The following is a 21,889-nucleotide window of genomic DNA, read 5'->3' as shown; positions in this document are numbered from 1 at the left end:
GAAGCGTCAGTAAGGTTTAAGCAGGTCTTCGTAGCAGGCATTCACAGAAAAGCTTACCTCCTAGGCATTTTGTTTTTAAACAAAGGGAAAAGAACAAATTTTAATGATTTTTCTCCACTTTTTTCCCCTGCTCTATTCGAGGTGGATTATTATGGGACAAATCGTTTTAGAGGTAATTATATTCATTTCTATTCTCGTTCAAAGTCCTCTTGTCAGAAGGATCCATTATTTTCATTCAATGTGGAAATCCAAGTGCGTTTTCTTTTTGGAAAGTTAGATCAACTCTTCAACCACAGTTACTACCCCTCGGTACAACTGTTTGTTTTGTGGACTTGCATACTCTGTCTAAAGAGAAAGAAAATAAGTTACAGTCAATGTTGGTGATCAGAGAATGTTTCTGAGTGTTGGGTACATCAATACCGAAGGCACCTTCTTTTGCTATTTTAATACTTAAGAGATGCTTGCAAAGCAGGAGGAGACAGTTGGGTATTGTTTGACTTTCAACATGTATGTTTGGCACTAGCTATTTGTCAGTGGTAGGAAGAAGAAGAAAAGTTGATTGAAATGCTGGACAGCCTTAACTGAGACAACAGAAGACATTTATTTCAGTGAGTATTGCCTAATTCTTCTACATGTGGGCATGAACTAGACAGAGAAAATTCTATGGTTGCCATCATACAGTTTAACATTGGTTAACCTGGAGTTCTGCAAGAGGAGAAGTTGCTAAGTGAGGTCATAATACTGATACAGAGCTTAAAATATTGAGGGGTGATAAATTTGATTTTTAAAAAAGTAGAAGGGATAGTACTGGAATAAAAAAAAATAAGGGAAGCTTGCTGGAATGCTGAGGATATATTACAGAATATCAAACCAGGTTGTCCTGGGGGAATTTTTGTGGGAAATCTGGGGTTGATAAGCACTGCTGGGCTTCATGGTCATTGCATTTTGTACTACTTGGCCATTCTTTGAGGAAAACAATGCATCAGCACACAGTGTCTCTCTCGCAAATTCTTGGACTACTTAGTTTTTGAAAAGATGAAAACAAAAGTATTAACATATAGTTCTGAGTGAGGGCGAGGAAAGTATTTGGGGGAAGAATGACCAAAAAGCGAAGGAAGATGAGTAAAATAAAATGGATTAGAGGAATGCAAGGTGTCTGATGCACTGAGTGAATTGGTTGGGTCTTAACCACAGTAAACAGGTAAAAGTTCTACGTGAGTGTTAAGGATACAGGTGCAAGCTTGGTGCAGAAAGGTTAGGGTTGTAAATCATGAGGCTTTTCAGTGGTCTGAGGAAAAGTTGTATAGTGAAACAAGACAATGAGCAAATGTGAAAGGTCGTTGAGTAAGAAGGGACAAAATGAGGAAATGCAAGCTTTACAAAGGTGTGTTTAGCAAAGGATGTTACAGGTTTCAAAATAACTCATAAATGTATTAGCACTAAATGCCAGGAGGAGAGAGTCCTTGTATTTGGTGAAAAGGAGAGCTCTTGGAGATAACCTATTTGTGCTTTATGATCTGCTTTGAAGAATTACAGCATTCAATCAGTGTTAAAGATACCAGAGTGTAGAGAGAAGAGGTAAAATATAAGTAGAGTTCAAGACTAGATTAAAATAAGCAAAGAAGAATCTAGAAACTGTTCAGACATGTCAGAGACTTAATGAATTATCTTCACGGTGCCTGTTGGCAGGTATGAGGCAACCTGAGCTGAGGGCTTCACTTGCGCTCAACAATTACTACTGATAAGTTGCTGCCTGCATGGAAGTGCCTGCACCACCATTTACGAAACCACATCCACAAAGGCTACTGCATTGTAGTGGGGTGTTCTGAATCATTCTGATAGTACCTGCACAGGAATTTGGAAGCCCCTCAAGTTTAATAAAAACAAGCGATCCAGGGAGTTGGCAATTTTTGAAGGACAGCTTGCTAGTTTACTAGCAATTACTATTTAATAATATGATGGACTATGGATTGCTGCAGCTCTGTAGCCTTAGTGCTGGCAGCCTGATAGGAAGTGAGATATCAGGTGTTTATGACTTCAGGTGTGTGAGGAAACTCATCCAAGTTACATCGCTGCCTGCCTTCTATTAAAGCCAAAGATGGTAGGGCCAAAGTCAAGTAAGTTAGGACAATGTGCTGGAATGTAGTTAGCAAAGCTAGGGAGTTTTAGTAGTAATAGCTTTGAGGATTCTTTGTAAAGGACTGAAGGAAAATTTCTGTGTCACTTCTGAAAGCCTCATTGGAAAGGGGGGTGGTGCCCACTGGAATGCTGTAGGCAATAAAGACCTAGCCTTATTTGTTGATTTAAAGTACATCTTCACTTTAGCCAGCTGGTAAATAGCATTACCCTCACTATTCAGACACCATACAAACCACTGTTCAAATGGACAAATTAGAAGAAAATAATGAAAGTTTTGAAGCCTGGTTGTCATGATGAATGAAGAAAGACTGGAAGAACCAGTTGCTTTTGATAGCGTGCAAGTGTGTAAGATACTGTAAACAGAAAAGGAGTAAGGATAAATAATGGATTTTAAGTGCAGTATGAACAGGCTATTAAAAAAGCTCTTTAAAATTAAGGATAATTAAACATTATAATAGACTGTATAAGGATACTACAGAATATCGGTTGAATATATTTTGCACAGAACATTGGAACTGTCATAGCTAATCCTGTGCTGAAGCAGAGAGGAGGGCTAGTAAGCTGTTGAGACTTTCCAGCCCTGCTGATCTTCATGATTCGGTGTAATTGGATTTTTACATAGGTGTAGGCCAGACTTATAAAATATGTATTCACACTGTATTATGATCATTGATATTTGAAAATTATAATGGAAAATGCTTTCTCACTTTAGGTTATTTTCAAAGTATGAACAGCAACCTAGCAAAACTGGTGTGTGCAGAAATTATCAGTCTCAGTAAAAGTGGTAACTTCTGGTCTTAAAATACAGCTAGAAGTGCATACAGGGTTATCTCTAGTCTCAGCACTGGCATAGAGCATTTCTAGTTTCAAAACAGCATACTTTGCATGAGAGGAAATTAGTTTTTAATGGACCAAATTTAATGCTTATCTTTATATGCCAATTCTAGTCCTTGGCCTGTTGTGGTTTATAGTTAGCAAATTTGATTCAATTGAAAAGCAGGCATACCTGGCTATTTTCATCAGTTGATATGTTAAATTTGTCTCTTGGTTGTGGTATGGGAGGAAATATGCTCTTGAAACTGCAGTACCTATGGGTAGAAAATGAGATTGTAAAGATTCTGGGGTTGTATGAGAGTGAACATTTATTGTTGTATCATAAGAATATTTTTTCTTTCAAGATTGGATAGATACTGCTCTACAAATCACTAAATTAGAAGTAAAATATTTTGCATGCAAAATAGTGGGTAACTATTATTACGCTTATCACTTGGGTAACTAAATTCCATTTTGTGATGAGAGTCCCAGTAAGTACTTTATCAAACAATGACTTTCAATAACTCACATGACATAACTTTCTTCCACCCCTAAGTGAGAAGTTTTATCAAAATCATGACATGTTCATTGGTTCTGATTCCCTCTTGTCTGGTAGTGTATGAAGCCAATGGCTTCAAAGTGATGTGGATATTAAATGCTTAAAAGAACAGAAATGTTTTTGCAGGGTCTGGTGGAGTCAGTTGCTTGCTAACTTTAACATCCTTTCCCCCTTTTTCACTTGTAGTGATTTTGCATGACAAAGTGCCATCTGTAACAATACTGGTAATTACACTTTGTGACATTGATAAATAGATTATTTAAGATTGTAGGTAGGAAGGTAGGAGAGACAGGTAAGGTTGATTTACCTTTTGAAAAGACAATACTGGAGCAGTGTCACTGAGATTGTTCCAAGTGCTATCAGAAATAAAACCACAAAAACAAAGTAATCTTTCCCTTGACCTGAAACATCCAAGAGAGAGAAATACCTTAGCATGCCAAAAAGATACCTTCGTGACTGTCAGTGATGAATGCAAATTTCACCTATTTTTTTTTAATAATCTGAAGGACTTCAATTTGACTTCTTACAGAACCTTGTCAAAAAGTTCAGGTACACTTGATGCATTTGAAACCATTTCAAACATTTAAACTGTAGAGAAATAATTGCAGGGGGGAAAAAATCCAAAGAAGAAACAGTCACAGAACGAATAACAGAACAAAAGTTGTCAAACTGTAAAAAAAGAATTGAAAAAGGGTGAGAAGGAAGATGTGGAAGGAAGGGAGTGATATTCATGGCAAAAATTTAGAGAACTAAAAGGTAGCCTCAGCTCTTCAGACCTAAGACAAGACTGGATCTCTCTCAGCCTCTTCCTGGAGCCCTGGCATCTAAGTAACTGCTGCCCTCACAATCCCAACTAATCAAAGGCTGGTGTCAGCCTCCATTGCCATAGTGCTGGAGCTTCTCCTCCACATTAATAATTTCCACTTGGTTCCTTCCATGTCCTTGGGTGAAAATTAAGATTTTATTCGTATCTGTGATTGTGAGGGAAAAGGGAAGGCAAACATGGTAATAGTGAAAAAAATTATATTAAAATAGTATTTCACAGTCTTACCAAACTCGATGGGTTCAGTCCATTCCCCCCAGTTTGAGCTTATGAGACAACTTTTTCCACGTGCTCTCATTTTCAGAATGTATTTTTTTTTCTCATTGTAATTTTGAAATTCGTATCTGTTGCTCCTTACCTAAAATCAAAGCAATCAGACTGTGCATTTCACCTGATAGGCAAATGTTAATAAAATTTGTGGTTTAATTTCCTTTTGCAGTTTCTATAAAAAAACAATTTGTATGATTTTTTAGAGATGTACTAGTATAAATGTTCTTCTCCCCACCTTTAAAATTGTGATGAATGAATTCATCCTGCTACTGAATCTTTATGGTTTTTGAGCTTTAAAGTTGAACTTTGAAGTTTATTGGATCTTTAATCTATTTTATTGTGCTTTAAGGACATTTTTTTCTCTTGTCCTTGTTTATGAATCCTAACAATACCAAGACAGAAAGCTGAAACTGGAGAAGTACTCTGTAAATTCACCTTGCAACCTTTACAGGAATTAATCATGCAAATATTCCCTGGATGGTGCCTGTCTTTGCTAAACAGACAGTATTTCTGAGACAATCCAGTAACAGATATGCTACCATCTAGCCTCGTGATACTTTATACAAGGTCTGGAATCTGCCAAGCTTAAGATGCTTCCACAGCTGAGAGGACCACTCATTTGTCAGCGAAGACTGACTGTGTGTTACCTTCCACCGGTTTTGAAGATTTCTGCATTCCCTCTGCCTCGCTGTCCTGAACTATGGTGGTATTTTTGCACCAACAGATATGAGAAAAAGAATATTTCCGATTTTTATTAAGCAAAATGTCACCCGTCTTAAGCAAAATCTATTTGTGCAATAAATGGAAAGTACAAAGTTTTGCGAAATGCATGGAAAATTCTATCTAGTGTAAGCTACCCTATCCAAAAGGGGTGTATTAAGTTTACATATGAAGATACCACAGGAACGTATTTTCCTGAATTTTCATTGCCATATTGATACAAAACCTATAGTTCTAGAAGTAAGTACCTTTTATATAATGGTACTTATATGTTTAAGTGGGCACAAATTTTTATATGAGAATGCTTACTCTTACAGGAGGATCCTTTTCCTCTTCTTTGGGCTCATCCTGCAAACCAAAGACAAATCTTCATTTTTATTATTTTCTTGTCAAATAGTCAAATATTTCTCCCTCTTTTGTTCTTATTTTCTTGCTTCTAAAGATCATAAGTAGTTTTAAACTGAAAAATAAATTGGATATTCTGCTCCAGTAATACCCCAGTATGTAGCACTCGGAATTTTGGCTTCTTCCATTTCATTTTAGAGAAGAAAAGCCATATATTTTATTTATTCGTGGTTTGAGAAGCTGTATTTGCTTCTTAAGATCCTATTTACATTGTGCGTTCTCATCCAGCAAATGCATATCCAGATTATGCAAGCAGTCAAATAATCCTCCAAACGCAGCAGATCTGGAAGCTGTGAATTCACAATAGTTTGATAACATGGGGCAGCAAATTAACGTGAAGAGCAAATTTACCTGCTTCCAGTCAAAGTCTCTGTTAGACATCTGAGTGATCCATACATGGGGGCTTTTCCCAGAATACTGCAACAATCTACCTACACATTCCCATACAATCAATGTTTAATTAAGTAGAATCAAACATTGACCTGGGTCAAAGAATCTGTCTATTTTGAAGAAAGGCTAGGCTCAAAAATGAGTGAATGAAATCAACAGCAGTGGTTTAAAAAAGCTGAGGTCCTTGAAACATCTATTACATGTAATGTCAGAAGGATAGCTGGCATTATGGAAAAGTCAGAAAGACGTCACTGGAAGGAATGCCTTATTTCAGAAAACACACCCACCGTGTACGTTGTGTTATAAAGTTGACTAGTATTTCCCCGTTACTCACTGTCAGCTGAGCTCTTTCAGCTTAGGACATGACGGAAGTCATCAGCCTGTGCTGGGGAGGGTGCAAGTAAGTTACTTAAACTTTAGGTGTTCGGTGCCATTTTAGCTGCCTCACATCTGATGGCCCCTCCTGAATGGTGTGAGTGATATCTGCCATCTCCATGTAGGTACCTCTGGTACCTTCAGTACCTATAGCACTTTAAGAGGAATGAGGCACCTACTGCTCAGCTGCATGGGGCCTTAGACACACATTGACTGTTATGGGATATCTGTGCTCCTTTGCAGACACCTGCATTAAGGTGTCTGTGAGGTGAATTTCACACTCAAATGTAGGAATCTCCTGAACACCACCCATTCTGACTGCAGCATGAGAAAGAAGAGGTAACATGTATTTGTTTGAAAGAAACGTTTTGATAATATTGCTTTAGTCATATGTTACAACCTATATCTTTATGTAAAACATTCTAAGTATTTCACAGAAGACCTTGCCGTCAAATTATACCAGCCAGCTGGAAAGCTGCATGTGCTGCAATTGCTCCTTGAAATAGCTACCAAGGCAGATACTATTAATGCACGCAAGATACAAAATCCAGACAATCCAAACAGTTTGCAAGCTGCAGGCCTTGTTTTGAATGAACTACTGAGTTTTAAGGATTTATTGCAGTTGCATATTTATGTTTAACTCTTAGCTGATCTTTCCTGTAATGGTTTTGAGTTATAAATGCTTGAGAAATTGCCACTACGGTAAGCTTCTGAGCTGTGGCTGGGAAATGGGGTAGGTAGAGAGTACTAATTTGTCAAGCACAGACATCATCCACATGTGGAAATCATCTAATGGTAAAAGAGGTATCCCAGGGACGGGGAGGAAAAGCGCGATTTCTTGCCTCCTTGTCAAACTCCTGGGCTCAAAGAATTTTTCTGTGCTTTGTCCTCATGGGTGTTGAAATCAGGTCCTTTAGGCACTGAGATTTCTGAAGGAGGATTTGACACCCCAGCTTCTCTGCTCCGTCGTATGTGGTGGAAACCAGACATACCTTAGCTATGGTGCAGTACACTCTGTGCTGTCCTGCGCTTTTCCCATGGTCACTATGTTGCAGTTGGCAGTGCTCTACCTATAGCGTAGGAGAAATCCCAGCTCACTTTTGGTGCATACATGTTTACTCTAAGATAGCCATTTTAGGTTCCTCTCTTATAGCCAATGGAAAGAAAGAAGCGCTTTAGGGGCACAGTTTTTCTGTCATCTGCCTTGGAAGGAGAACGGTAACACCACACCTGACTACAGAGAGAGTGGAGGGTAAGACACTGAAAAGCAAACTCATCCATTGTGGACGTCTACCCTGGGCCTGTGTGAACTTTCCCCTGTGTTGCTGGTATCTCATTTTTCAGAAGAGTGGCTTCTGAAAAATGTTTCCAAATGGAGGTTTTGGTGGACACTCTGTAGACAGACAGGCAGGGGCCATGCTGGCTCAGCCAGGCTCCAGGGCAAGGATGGTGTCTGAGGGAAGGCTGCCAAAAGATGACAGACATTGGGAGAGGTGGTGGAGAAGAGAGATGGAGGCTGAGTGGAGCAAAACAGTCCCACGTGTTGAAATTGAGGGGCAGCTGTGAGCTTTCCAGCATCTGCAAAATGCAATCAGGGTGGCTGAAGCCCTGGGAAGCAGGGCAAGCATGAGGGGCCTGGCCCGGGCTGGAGGCTGCTACCAAGGCAGCGCCCTCATTGCAGATCTCGGGCTGCCATGGCACGATCATCTCCTGTGAGATTTGGTCATGCAGGAAAGCATCTCAGGTGCTCTCCCAGCCTTTGGACAGAGACCTCTCATAACATTCCCCTGCTCTCCTATGCTTTTCTGCTTTGCATCTCTGATGACTTTGAAATAAGGTCACAAGCGGTGGGATGTGAGATCAGCAGAGCTGGCACAGGAAAACACCACAGATTGTGAGGGAGAAGTTATTAAATAAAGGAAACAGAAGTTTGCACATTATGGATATGCATGTACGTAGATATGGTGCCAAATACAAACCAGTAATTTTTTTTACCTTAGTTTGTATGTGAATTTCATACTGAAAACACTTTACATTTTCCACATGACTTGTAAGGGGTGGTTGCCATGTAATTATGCAGCCCACTGAATCTGTAGTACAATTGGCAGTGACGTTTAATGGAGGAGTGAGTATTTCTGAAAAGAAATGAAATAAATAATGTAGACATGGTCATTAATCAGCTACAATTCATGCGTTCATAGCAAAATACATATGCAGTTGAGGCAACAGACATACAGCTGTGTCCTACTGATGTTAACAAATGTTATCTGGTAAATAGGAATAAAATACAGTAGCAAAACTTGGGAACATATCACTTCAGTTGTTAGACATCTGAAGTAACTGAAGTTCATGTAAAAAAAGCATGAAGGATTTGGTGTAACTCAGTAGGACCATCAGCACAGTGCCATTTTCTTCTATGACTAAATTTCACATTGACAGTGCAAGCCTCCGTAGGAAAACAGATGGAAGTTTTGTGCGTGTGGTGTTATTCATGTAGAAAATGGAGTCATCTGAATTTGAGTGCATACAGTATAGTTGACGAGGTGTGACCTAAGTGTCTAACAATTGTGGTCAGTGGAGACCTCATCAGTGGTGCCCATGATGTCTGCAAAGCTGTTTGGTGCACCATGGAGCAGGGGTGCTTGTCTGAATAGCTCTGGGCTTTACAGCCTGCATCAGGTGCAGGCAGAAGTCAGTCTCATGTTGTACATTTCAGACCACACAGGACACCCAGGAGGACCCTGGCCTCTCACAGGTCCTGGGCCACATCTGCAAGCCTTGTGGACACCTCAAGTGTCTGAGGGTGTCTCAAATGGCACTAGAGGCATCTTTTTAGGCAACTGAATCTTGTTTCAGATCTCTACTGGAGCTTAAACACCTAGCTCACACATAGAGATCCACATATTTAATTAACACAGTCTTAATTTGCAAGTTGAACCCTCCCTCTGGTTTTAGGAGACGTAGCTATTGTGGCTCTCAGAGAGACAAGGAATTAAGGGATGGCAAAATAAGCCCATCAGAAAGGTGGCCTTGGAAGTCTAACCATTGCATTTCATCACTTGGATTCCATGGAAATATTCACACCACTTCTCAGCAATTACTGCAGGCTGCCTCTGCCTTTGCTTGCTTTAGTTAATTTTTGGAACTATAGTGTGTCAGCTCTCAGGAGCAAAGTCTGTCCTGCAGTGCAGGATCCTGCAGTGGCTACAGGCTTTGTTTTATTCTTCTTGTCTCTTCAGAGAATAATTCCACACTTCCTTATTTTATAAAACCGTAATAAAATAAGGAAGTGTTCACTTACCGATTTTATATAGTCGGATGTACTCATCATAGAACTGGATCAGGGAGTCCTTGCTAGACCCGTTCACCAGGAAATAAGCTTTATTAACATCTGTCCTCACATTTTGGAATCTACATCCCGTGTTTCTGCCATTTTCATCTCTAATGTAAAGCTCACATTCCATTGCATCATCATACCTGTAGACAGCAAGGTATTTTAGTTAGACATGGGCAGCGTGACGTGTTGAATGAGAACTCAGACTTCCCTAGCTCAAGCAGATCTACTTACCTCGAGTTCTGCCAGTAGAGGAAGTACTGAGTGTCTTCTGGAGCATCCCTGCCTGCCTGCCACGTGCAGTTCATGAGGGAAATGTTATAAATCACACAGGAGAAGTTTTCAATGGCTGACCCATTTATGCCTGCAAACACAGGAATGTCCGTGATGAGGAAAAATCATGTGGCTCGATCCAGGCTGGAGGATCTTGGTACATGCTTAGATATGTTGGACACCTGCGACTGCAGCTGGTTATTGCTTGGGTTAGTGTGGTGGTTTGACCCTGGCTGGATGCCAAGTGCCCACCAAAGCCACTCTATCACTCCCCTCCTCAACCAGACAGGGGAGAGAATATATGATGAAAGGCTCGTGGGTCAAGATAAGGACAGGAAGATCACTCAGCAGTTACCATCACAGGAAAAACAGACTCAGCTTGGGAAAAATTGGTTTACATTATTACCATTCAAATCAGAAAATCACCATCTCCCCACCCATCCCTTCTTCCAAGGCTTAATTCCTGATTTCTTTACCTTCTCCCCCTTGGCATTGCAGGGGGACAGGGGTGGCGGTCAGTTCATCACATGCTCTTTCTGCCGCTTCTCCCTCCTCACACTTTTCTCCTGCTCCAGCCTGGGGTCCCTCCCACAAGAGACAGGTTTCCATGAACTTCTCCAATGTAAGTCCTTCCTATTGGCTGCGGTTCTTCACAAACTGCTCCAGCGTGGGTCCCTTCCACAGGGGTCGCACGTGCTGCCAGCAAACCTGCTGCAACACAGGCTTCCCACGGGGTCACAGCCTCCTTTGGGGGCATCCCCGCATCCCCTTGCTCCAGCATGGGGTTCTCCATGGGCTACAGGTGGGTATTTGCTCCACCATTAACCTCCATGGGCTGCAGGGGAATCTCTGCTCCAGTGCCTGGAGTACCTCCCCCCTCCTTCACTGGCCTCGGTGTCTGCAGGGTTGTTGCTCTCACACAGTCTCACTCATCTCTTCTGCTGGTGCAGATTTTTCCCCCCTCCCTTTCTAATATGCTATCCCAGAGGTGCTACCACTGTCATTGATGGCTCAGCTTTGGCCAGCGGCAGGTCTCTCTTAGAGCCGGCTAGCATTGGCTCAGTTGGACATGAGGGAAGCTTCTGGCATCTTCTTACAGAAGCCACCCCTGTAGCCCCACCACTATCAAAACCTTGCCATGCAAACCCACTACAGTTAGGCATGACAGCTGAGGGAATGCTGGACTCTCACCCTTTTTTGACTGCCTCTGAACTGTGAAACCTGGGAGCAGAGCATTCGCACAGGTAAAGGGAGGCACACTGCCTTTTAACACCATCCTTGGTGCTACAGAGAAAAGTTTTTCTCATTTTGCAGTTAATGCCCAGAAATCCACTCCTGAAGTGTTTACAAAAATTATTTTAAAAGCGGGGACTTCTAAACTAAGGTTGGGCTTTTTTCTTCCTCCAGTCAAATAGCCTCGTAGCTAGATCTTTCCACCCTGATGTGGGCAACAGCAATTTGATCTCTTCCTTTTCTGGACCACATTGAAACGGGAATCTTGTTTCTTTGGAAGCTCCCTCATGGCTGGGCTGTGCAGGCATGCTCAGCCTTCTTCTTTCTCCTTCAGCCAATTTTCTGCTTTTTTTCTGTGGTGTGCCCCAACCTCAGTGAAGGGGTGCAAACTTCTTCCAGCCCCCTCCAGCACCTGGTATAGAGGGCACACTTGTGGAAGCAGGGGGAATCTCGAGGGGAACCTGCATGCTTAGAAGCTAGGGCCAGTTGAGAGGAACACCAAAAGTTAGAGGTTTTAAGAGGCAGTGTGTCCTGGCTTACATTTTTGAGGGTCACCCTAAGAGTGTTTCTTCTGTCAGGTTCCCAGGAAGACATGAGTAGGAAGTATTTTCTCTGCTCAGATATGAGCAAGCTGCTAATCTCATCACCTCTGTCGAGCCTGAAGTACTCCAGTTAGACACAGCTGCAGGAGCACTGGTGACTGGGCAATTTTAGCGGAGAACTCTGAATTCAGAAGGAAGGGGAAAACAGGCTGTAAAGTCTTCAGGTTTGGAATTACAAACCTAGGATCTACCTAAATTCCACTTTGTTTAACTCTTACAGGGGGCAGGCTCAGAATATCTTTCTAAACAGTTGCCTCGGCTCAATGGGTGCACAGCAGCTGAGGGAACCCACGCGTGCGTGTGTCTGTGCATGTGCATGCCAGGACCAGATCAGGAGACTGCTACATTCACACTGCCCCAGCTGCTTATCACCAGCATTTCCTTTCCTCTCCTCCTCCCGTGTTATGGGTTTCACTGATCTCCAGACTCTGCCTTTAGCTAACTCTGTGGTCTGGCTCCTGACAAACCCACCAACAGCACAGCAGGAAAACATTTAATCAGGAAATGGGTGCTAACATCTTTATTTGTAACAGCCTGAACAGTTATTTGAATCCACACTTAAACCATTGTAATTTAGTGCCATTTAGGAGCCCTAATATGAAAGCAAATAACACAATTACTGATGCATTTGTAGTAATGCATCTCTTGCAGAATTGTAGATACGTTCATTACCAAGCAAATAATTTTAGCAGACCTACAAAAAATCATTTTAATAGAAAATAAAGCAGTTACATGCTGTGTAAGGAATTGTTTTCTAAGGCAATATTTACCTTTAAAAGACTGCAAATGGAGAAAACCTTACCCAGACCTTAGACATTACCTCCAGGGCTAAAGGTGCAGTGTTTTGAGATATTTGTGTTTGGTACTTCAATGATTAAAAATACTCCTTCATGCAGAGGCATGTATAGTTCCACTGGAAACCTGCATTTTGTACTGTTCACCTGAAAGAGAACATGTTGGTGTTTCAATTCTTTTGGTGATAGACGATGCCAACTGTAGAATTTAATCAAAGGATTAAGCAAAATAGAAGTCCTTGTCTGACCTCCCCAGGGGTCAGAAAGATGTCTATGGCATTATATTGATAACATTCCGTAAAGATGTGATGTGGTTTTGTAATGTATTTCTCATTAAGGCATCTGCTTTGCTAGGCTAAATAAGCCGTCTTTGTCTTTCTATCAAGCTTCCTACTTTTCCTTTTGAATAATGTGGGTTTATAACATAACCTGTGCTACAGGCATGACCCAATTTACTGGGAAACAAGTGAAGAACTCGAGATAATGAAAATCCATGACAGTGTTTGGGGAATTATTTTTTTATTTGAAGAGTCTCTTGCTCTGTCTCTAAAATTCTCTAGGAGTCTCACTTAGTCTCACAGCCCCTTTTTTTTCAGCAGCTACATCCCTATTTGTGATTCAGCATAGGTGCAGTTCAGGCTATTGCTTCCTTTCCAATTTGGTGCCAGGGCTTCAGTTCTGTGGTACGGATGGGGTTCTCTTCCTGCAGAAAATGCACCCTGGCGTTGGTGATGGCTTCCTATAGCCCCTGCCAGATCAAGCTGCAGACTGCAAACAATCACTGATCAGATTTTACCTGCAACCGATTCATTTTTTCAAACTAAGAGAAGTTGATAAAAGGTAAAGAAAAAGGTGCAATTATTTATCTCAACAAATCGCCAATTTACCTCTGGTGGTGTACCTTCCATATCCCTGTTCCTGATGGTACATTTGTACTTAGAGAAATTCTTGCTGCTTTCCCAGGACAGTTCCATTTTACTCCAGTCCATTTTCACGTTTGTGATAGGTGATTCTTGTGCCTCTGCTGAAAGTATTACAGAGTAAGTTCAGTAAGGATATGCCATAGTTTTTGTTGAATGCAGAGGATAGTATCTGTCAGGCTTAAGATGACAATCGTCAAATTACTTGCAAATATCTCTGATAAATGAAGAATTAAACCCTGTTTCTCAGATTATATCTGTAAAAACATACTTACACCCCATACAGTGGATGTCAGCATGCAAGGAATGAAATAGCATCATATACCACCAAATCATGCAGATGAGTTCAAGAGTATCAAACATCTTTTCTTCTCTGGAAAGAGGCTATGAAACCTTCAGGGAAAAAGAAGAAAAAAAAAATTATGCCAGTGTACTTTTATTTCTGCAAAGCTTCATTTTTTTTTCATGGGAAGAGTCAAATATGATGTCTAATTCACCCCTAGAAAATATTCTTTAGAAAACACAAGCAGAGGTGTGCTTCAGCATGTCTGGCAGGCACCTCCTCTGTGAAAGAACTGAAAAGGCTCACTGTTGTCTGTTACAACACAGCGGTTTGAGAGAGAGAGGCCACAGACCCTCATTGTGATCCATTCACTGTATTTGGTGCAGAGACCATGACTTAGGCTTACTGGTTTTCCACATATCCTATCCTAACCATATCATCAGAAAGTCAGACTTTCTTGTTTCCTGATCCTGTGAACATCATGGCAGATTTTCCTATGCAGTGCTCCAGTTTCTGCTGCAAAGTGAGCATTTAGACTGACTTTCAACCATTTGCTGAAGGCACCTTCTGGGAAGTGGATGGTTTGGCTTTTGGTTGTGTCAGGGTGTGGATGACTCATTTCTCCATGAGTGCTCTCGCAAAGCCAGCATCACCACCAGGCCTGTTCAGAGCCTGTACCTGCTCCTGCCAGTATGTCTTAGGAGTGCATGGAAAACACCCACGAAATCTGAACTGTCCAAACAAAGCTGGAAGAGAAAGGTCTCAATCTCCATCAGGTCTTAGCAGGAATTATATGTTGATTTGCTTACCTTTTTTTGACTCTAGCCAATCTATAGTCTTGGATCAAAGTCTTTTGGGGCTGATTTCAAGTTTTCATGTAATAAGTCTTTAATGACCCTTAAAATACTGTTCAGAGCGATGCTCTGAATCGCTTCTCATTCTTTTCCTGGATGCAAAGGGTCAAAGCTGACTGTGTGACTGTTGGTTTTGTATACATTATCAATTTGAGTGGCATTTTCTATCGTCTTTTCTTCTTTTCTTTTCTGACCTCAGGTGAACTAAGAACAACTTTCCATTCAGAAAAGTACCTTAGGAGTTGGAATTTTGATAGGCCTTTCCAAAGGCCATTTGGCACTGAATAGCCCTGGATTCAGCTGCTTTTCCATTATCCTGCATATCCCAAATAGCAGCACTTACCATAAACTTGCTGACACTTCTGTCAGTTCCTGATAAACCTGAATAATTTTTATATGTGATCCATCACTTTTCACCTCTTTTCATGGAAAACTGAATATGCTAAAGAATTCCAGATGTTAGGTGTAGTTTACTGTATCCCACTATTAAGTAAGACACTTTTTTCTACACTTTCTTAGTTATTATTTGTTTTGAGTCCAGAAATAGTTGAATCTTGCTGTGGAAATTATTAAACTTTGAGGATGTCTGATTTGTAATCAAAATATGATGCTAGCTCATAGAACTATGTCCATCATAATTTTAAACTAATATAACTACAGTGATACACAATTGAACATGGGCTATAAAGTATACTTGAGAGGCTAGGAAAAAATGCTGAACCTGCTTAGAGCTATTTTAGAGAAGGTGATTCTCGAATCTTCATGCCCAGTTCATTTGAACAAAGATTCACATAACTACAGTCTACACCTCCATTCTTGGTATTTCTGGTCCTCTGCACCAACAACTTTTTTTTTTCTTCTCTAAGTTGTCAGCATTTTCTAGAACCTACTTCTGGTTTTGTGTGTTTTTCAGTCCAGTTTCCTGAAATGAGATGGTATATGCTAATGGTCCTTTTCATTGAGGAATGAGGAATGCTACAAAAGACAAGGTATCTTTCAATGTTATATTCACTTGTTGACTGGCCTCTGTTTTGTCTTGATAATGAAACAGACCTGTGGACAGCCTGTGTGGGATGAGTTTTGGCATTAAGACATCTGAAATTATCTATATTTACATAAGCACAAGTTGTTTAAGCTCCTGTTATGGTCAATGGAAAGCTGGCTGAATTCCATTCGCTGCTTCTGGTACATAAATAATTTCTCACTACTTGTGTTAAAGTCTTTGACTATTCCTATATAGAAATCTTATCAATCTTCTTAGTATCTTCCTAATGTTTATATATTTGATTTTTGGTTCCCTTTGTTGAGTTTCTTTGATTTGGAAGTCTTTGTCCTAAAGGCACTTTTTTAAAGCAGCAACTAAATCTTACACCTGGTCAGGTTTCTTTTGTCTACTTTTTTCTTTTCTTGTCTCACAGAGTGTGTAGCAATCTCATCTGTTGAAGCGGTGTCTAGACCATGTGAAGGAGGCTATGCCTCCCTCCCCAGGCTGTGTGAGTGTAGGAAAGGGGTGGCATTGCTGCCTGGTTCAACAAGGCAACTCATGGCTGTGCTGTAGCTTAAGAAACACTGCATTCTGGCTGGGCGGGGGTTAACTTTCCCCAGAGCAGCCCATATAGTGCTGTGCTTTGTATTTATAGTTAGAATAGTGTTGATAACACACCAGCATTTTAGCTATTGCTGAGCAGTGCTCGCACAGCATCAAAGGCTGTCTTTCCAATCCCCCATGCAAAGACCAGTAGGATGAAGGTGGGCACAGCTGGGGCAGCTGACACAAACTGACCAAAGGGATGTTGCGTGACCCAAACTGACCAAAGGGATGCTCCAGACCATATGAGGTCATGCTCAGCAATGCAAGCTGAATGCAATAAAAGCTAGGACCTCGAGAGAACTTTGAGACATGCAGAAAGATTACAGTTGCCAGCCAGTGGAGCGAATTGCTGCTTGGCTCCTCCGATGCTGGGATAGTGGGCCAACAGTCAGGAATTAGAAGATAGGGAAGCCCAAAACTAGTTAAATGGGGTGTTTTTTTCTTTTGGTATTACCTAGTAGTGTAACTTCCTAGTAGCAATTTTCTTGATTGCAGGTATCACTAAGGTTAATTCTGAGACTGTGAGATAAAATCTTACTAACTTACTAAAAACTCAGGAAAAAGAGAAACATGGTAATATTTTGTTACTTTTCTGTCCTTCTATACTAATTTTTATGGTCATTAACAGTGCTGATTTCAGACTGACTCCACTTGTGAAAGCAAAAACCAAGTCAGACTCTCTAAGCAAGCTGCAGTCTTGAATATTTCCAGGGGGCACCTCACATCTCATGGAAATTGGCTTGATGTGACCCATCTGTCATGGTCTCCAGGAATCAAGCCAGGATGGGACACCACGTTGGGACTGCAACGGAGGCAGACTCTTCACTGTAGTCTGATTCTTCTCTGCTTATCTTTTGTAACATCAATCTTTTCTTTGTAAATCGTCATGCTACAGTAAGGATGTGGCCACAGCTGCTGGGAAGTGATACTGAAGAATCTTAAGTACAAACAGTATGGAGAACAGGCTGTGAAATGTTATGTGAGATACTGGTCTCAGCAGTTATTTCCACTTCCCATGATCTCAGAAATCTCCCCAGTAATGCACATAGGAACTTTGAGACTTGTCCTTCTAGCCTGCCCTTTTTCATACAAGCATATTTTCTCCATTTAGTGCCATCTGTTCAGTCACTCTTAACCTTTTCTCCTTCCTTTCCTCATCCTATATTCCCTTTTTAGGCATCTGTTTTCCTATCCTCTGGCAACTGTCTGCTCACCTTTCCTTTATAGTCTTTGCTTTATTCTTCTTGTCATCTCTGACTGTCTGCTCTCATGACTGCTTTCAAAGTCTCCCTCAGGTTTTCTACACAGGACAGCAGCCCCATATTGCAAGGACTCTCCACGTTTTCTCATGGAAATGCTTGTCTAGGGCACCACTGAAGGAGCCATCTGCAGCCCTGCCTGCCCAGAGGAGTGCTTCACCACCATCGCCCCCAGGCTCTGGATATGTCATTGGGCTTGCAGTGGCATAGCTTAAGGCAAGGCTTGTAAGCATTCACTTTCCTCAAAAGAAATGACCCTTTCCATCGGCCACAGCACTAAGGGGGCTTGCTTCCCAAAGGATTTGTTTCACAGTTGACTGACTTTTAACACAAATTACACGAGAAAGGATTAGTGTTGTTTTGTGCTTATGTTCTCTGCATCCCCCCAGCTGAATGTACCAACACATAGCCAGGTCCCCTGGCTTTTCTCTGGCCTGCAGGCAATGTAAAAGATATAGGAGCTGTGGTGAGCCTTAAGCCATTTACCTGACTGATTCATACCTTCTGCCTGGTGGCCAAGCAAATGGCACCAGTGCCACATCTGTAGGAGCTTTTTGCATCCAGGACCTTCACCCTCTCCCAGACTGGTCTTTTGCAGGCAGGTGTGGTAAAAATCCCTCTGCTCAGAATAGACTTAAGTATTGAAGGTGTCAGAAGGAACACATACTTATGTCAAACCAGTTGGGAGTGTTATTAGGAGGATCAGACCAGAAGTAACATATTTATTCTTCTGTAAGTGGTGTTTCCTCATATTTCATTACTATGGGAGGTAATACAGAATCTGTTAGGATGAAAACCCCCATCCTTAACTCTAGGCTTGTTTCTGCTTTGCTTCTTTCCTTTTTCTCCCTTGGCCACCCTCATAAGTGTCTTGACCTCTCAGTGTGTGTGTCTACCCAACTATGTAGGGGAAAGGCCCAGAGAGGACTCAAGAAACAAGTGGTTTCCCCACTTCTCAGTTCTTAGCTCACTCCCTAGCTCTCTCCACAGGTTCGCTATAAACCTAATCTACCCACCTAAGCTATGTGAGTACGAGCCTGCCAGTGGTACTTGGCCTTGCAGCTTTCTTTTATTTAGAGGTATGTGCATAGCCTATACGTTTAATTTTTTCACTAGCAAAATCTTATGAAGGAAAACATTGCTAAACTTATTACCTAATGTTACCAGATGTATAATGTGTCTTGCTTAGCAATAGTGATCCTATGCCTGGTAAGTTGGAGGTTAGCAAACATGAGTCCTTTTGGTCTTTTGTAGCAAGGCATGGTTAAACTCGATCTGCTCTAGAATGATTTCAGTATCGATGTGTCAGAAGGAAAATACAGTCACATTTAAAAGCTGTGATATGTCTGTAATAGTTTTCACAGAAAGCATCTATTACTGATTTAAGCACTTCCAGTTCTTACCCTTTTGCCTGTACAGTCTATTGTCTTCACTCAGGCTGTGAGCACAGGAGATGCTGGTAGAAAATGTCATCTGAGGTTAAGGCTCCTTGGTTCTAATCCCCATCTTTGCTAGTGACTTTTTTCTCTTGGGGAGTCTGGGAGAGTTACTGCTGCACGACACACTTCCAGAAATGAAAATTTGAATTTTACTCCTAGGGTGATGTAGGGATAAACTGATGCCTATACATTGCAGACAACCTGATGCTTATACATTGTGGATGTGTGGAGAGTGCCATACACTTCCTAAGCCTATCAAGGAGGCATAGAAAAAAGGAATAAAAGCCTTACAATGCATACCAGGCAATGAAATATTACTTTCAAATTTCTGCCTAAATGCAACTTTCCTAGAACTAGTTCAGTCTTTGGATCAGTATTTTGATTTCTGCAGATGATACAAAACTGGGAGAAGTGGTTGATATACCAGTATTTCACTTTAGAGGGTCCTGGACAGGCTGGAGAAATGAGCTGACAAGAATGTCATGAAATTCAGCAAAGGGAAGTGCTGACTGCTGCACCTGGGGAGGATCTATGCCCGACACCAGCACGGGCTGAGGAAGCCCTGCTGGAAAGCAGCTTTGCAGAGAAGGCCCTGAGGATCGTGGTGGACAACAAACTGACCATGAGCCAGCAATGTGCCCTTGCAGAAAAGAACACCAAAGGCACGCTGGGCTGCATTAGGCAGAGGGTTCCAGCAGGTCAAGGGAGGTGATCCTGGAGTGCTGGTTCCAGCTCTGGGATCCTCAGTACAAGAAAGACAGAGCTACTGAAGAGAGTCTAGTAAAGAACCACAAAGATGATTAAGGGCTCTGACATATGAGGCTGAGAAAGCTGGGACTTTTCAGCCTGGAGAGATGAAGGCCTGGGGACGTCTTATCCATGTGTATAAATACCCTGCCGTGGGGAGTAAGGAAGATGGAGCCACTCTGCTCAGACATGCCCAGCGACTGCACAAGAAACAATGGGCAAATCCTGAATTAATGGCAATTCAACTTAAACACAAGAAAACACTTTTTACTGTAAGGATGGTCATCTGCTGGAACAGGTTTTCCAGGGATGTTGTGAAGTCTCCAGCATTGGAGTTATAGACTGCACAAAGCCCTGAGCAACCTGCTGTAGCTGATGCTGCTCTAAATCTCCAGAAGTGCCTTCCAGCCTCAACCATTCCAAGATGTTGGGATTTTTTCAATAGAAATCCACATGTTTCTGGTTAGATTCATTTATAGAAAGGGTGCAGAAAATAGCATTTCTTTCAGTTACTGCAAAAGAGCTGTCAGATAACAAAAGTCAAATAGCACAACAGATATCATAGCTATTTCAGAATCTTCCTTGAATCTTGGAAAACTCTTTAAAAGTTTTCTATATACACAGATATGGATTTTTAATCAAATAGGCTAAAGCGTCATCAACATTTTATCTAGACCTTCTTAAGCAGGAGGCTAATCCAGATATTGTATGTATGCTCGTATAACTGTACCTAGCTTAATCCTTGGCAAGCATTTGTATTCTGCACAAGATTTTCTGTGGCACAAGAAAATCAATAGACAACATAGAGGGACATACCTCCTTGTGAAAAAAATCTCCTCTTCTATCTTGTTTGATTTTGGATCACAGCAGCAAGGGCACTTTAACTTTGTAGTTGTGGTTATGCAGGCATCAATAAGTCTTTTGCTCTGCCAGGCAACATTTTTTACTGCATGCTGGTATTAAATAGCAAATGCTGCAGTCAGAAAGCCACTCAGTTTAACATTTCCCTTACTGCTTTCAAAGTTCCTTAAATTTCCTAATTTGCAGATGCTGATGATTTCACATGAACTGATCACGCAACTAGCTCTTCCTTCCTGTTATATTAGAACTGAGCATTAATAGCCACAATATGCACACTCATTATACAAAAAGACAAAAATAGTCAGTAGTCACACTGCATGAATACACTCACAGAAATACCTCTCTACAAATAAACACATTTTCATAAACAGTATGTTCTGGAAACAACAGCAGTATTGTGTGGCTAGTCCATGTCTGAAGTGCTTACAACATGGCCACTTATTTCTGTCAGGACCTGACTGGCTTTATACATCGTTTATGACCCCTGCAGCAGCCCGGGTTCTCTTTTGAGGAAGACCAGTCCTTAGCATGTATTTGCAAACTGTCTGGCGTATTTGTAAGCAAAGACATGACAAGGAAAATGTCAGATCCAAATTTCTGAACTTTCTCACTGCCCAGTTATGGGTTGATTTTGTTTGGTTCATCTTAGGCGACAATATCATGGATTAGGTGCAGAAATGTCAGAAAATTAAAATTAAAGGACATATCCAAAGCATTTACTAAATTCACTAATGTCAAGTTTGCAAAAGACTTTGCAGTCATATAAATATGAGAGTCTAAGCCACAAAGTTTGCTTTAACTTCCAGCAGCTTTAGATGTGGCTCTGGGTCATGCTGAGCATTAGCCACTTCCCAGTTTGTTTTACATGATATCTGTCATGCAGATATGTAATCTTCATGTAAGAGATTCTTTTTATTTCTTGTTTTCAAACGCTTGTAGCAAGGGTGATTTGAATTACCCCCTACTTTCTACTCCCAACACACGCACGATAGCAGGATGGTGAGGAATCCCTGAATCCCTTAGGCTTCTTACCTGTGAGGCAGGATCCTTAGCAGTTAGTCTGTTAGCGGAAGAACTATTTTTAAGTCTGCTTTCTCTGAACCAAAATTGGGTGGGGTTTTTTTTGGGTTTGGTTTGTTGGTTTTTTGTTTTGCTAGTGTATGTACTCAGATTCACCAACAGCAAATCACTTCACAGACATTGCA

At 41.3% G+C, this 21,889-nt stretch overlaps 1 protein-coding gene across 3 annotated transcripts; it reads right to left on the bottom strand.

The window, feature by feature from the left end:
- Positions 1-20,847, bottom strand: LOC130144359 (granulocyte-macrophage colony-stimulating factor receptor subunit alpha-like). 3 transcript variants are annotated; one of them, XM_056327890.1, is made up of 12 exons: positions 20,640-20,847; positions 13,926-14,043; positions 13,618-13,754; positions 12,757-12,877; positions 10,063-10,192; positions 9,796-9,971; positions 8,490-8,629; positions 5,634-5,672; positions 4,563-4,692; positions 3,819-3,912; positions 3,146-3,227; positions 1-345 (listed from the first exon to the last, which is right to left on the bottom strand). In XM_056327890.1, the coding sequence occupies exons 2-12, from the start codon at positions 14,011-14,013 to the stop codon at positions 274-276; spliced, it is 1,209 nt and encodes a 402-aa protein (XP_056183865.1). In that variant the 5' UTR covers positions 14,014-14,043; positions 20,640-20,847; the 3' UTR covers positions 1-273. The 3 variants fall into 3 exon arrangements, with proteins under 3 accessions (XP_056183865.1, XP_056183866.1, XP_056183867.1); XM_056327891.1 differs by lacking the exon at positions 20,640-20,847 and having other exon boundaries at positions 13,618-13,830; XM_056327892.1 differs by lacking the exon at positions 20,640-20,847 and having other exon boundaries at positions 13,618-13,751.
- Positions 20,848-21,889: the final 1,042 nt, after the last annotated feature.

The sequence above is a fragment of the Falco biarmicus genome, chromosome 2 (assembly GCF_023638135.1).
Source record: "Falco biarmicus isolate bFalBia1 chromosome 2, bFalBia1.pri, whole genome shotgun sequence".
NCBI lineage: Eukaryota > Metazoa > Chordata > Aves > Falconiformes > Falconidae > Falco > Falco biarmicus.
Note: the sequence above shows the minus strand (reverse complement) of the source record. Positions and strands in the feature narration are given on the sequence as shown.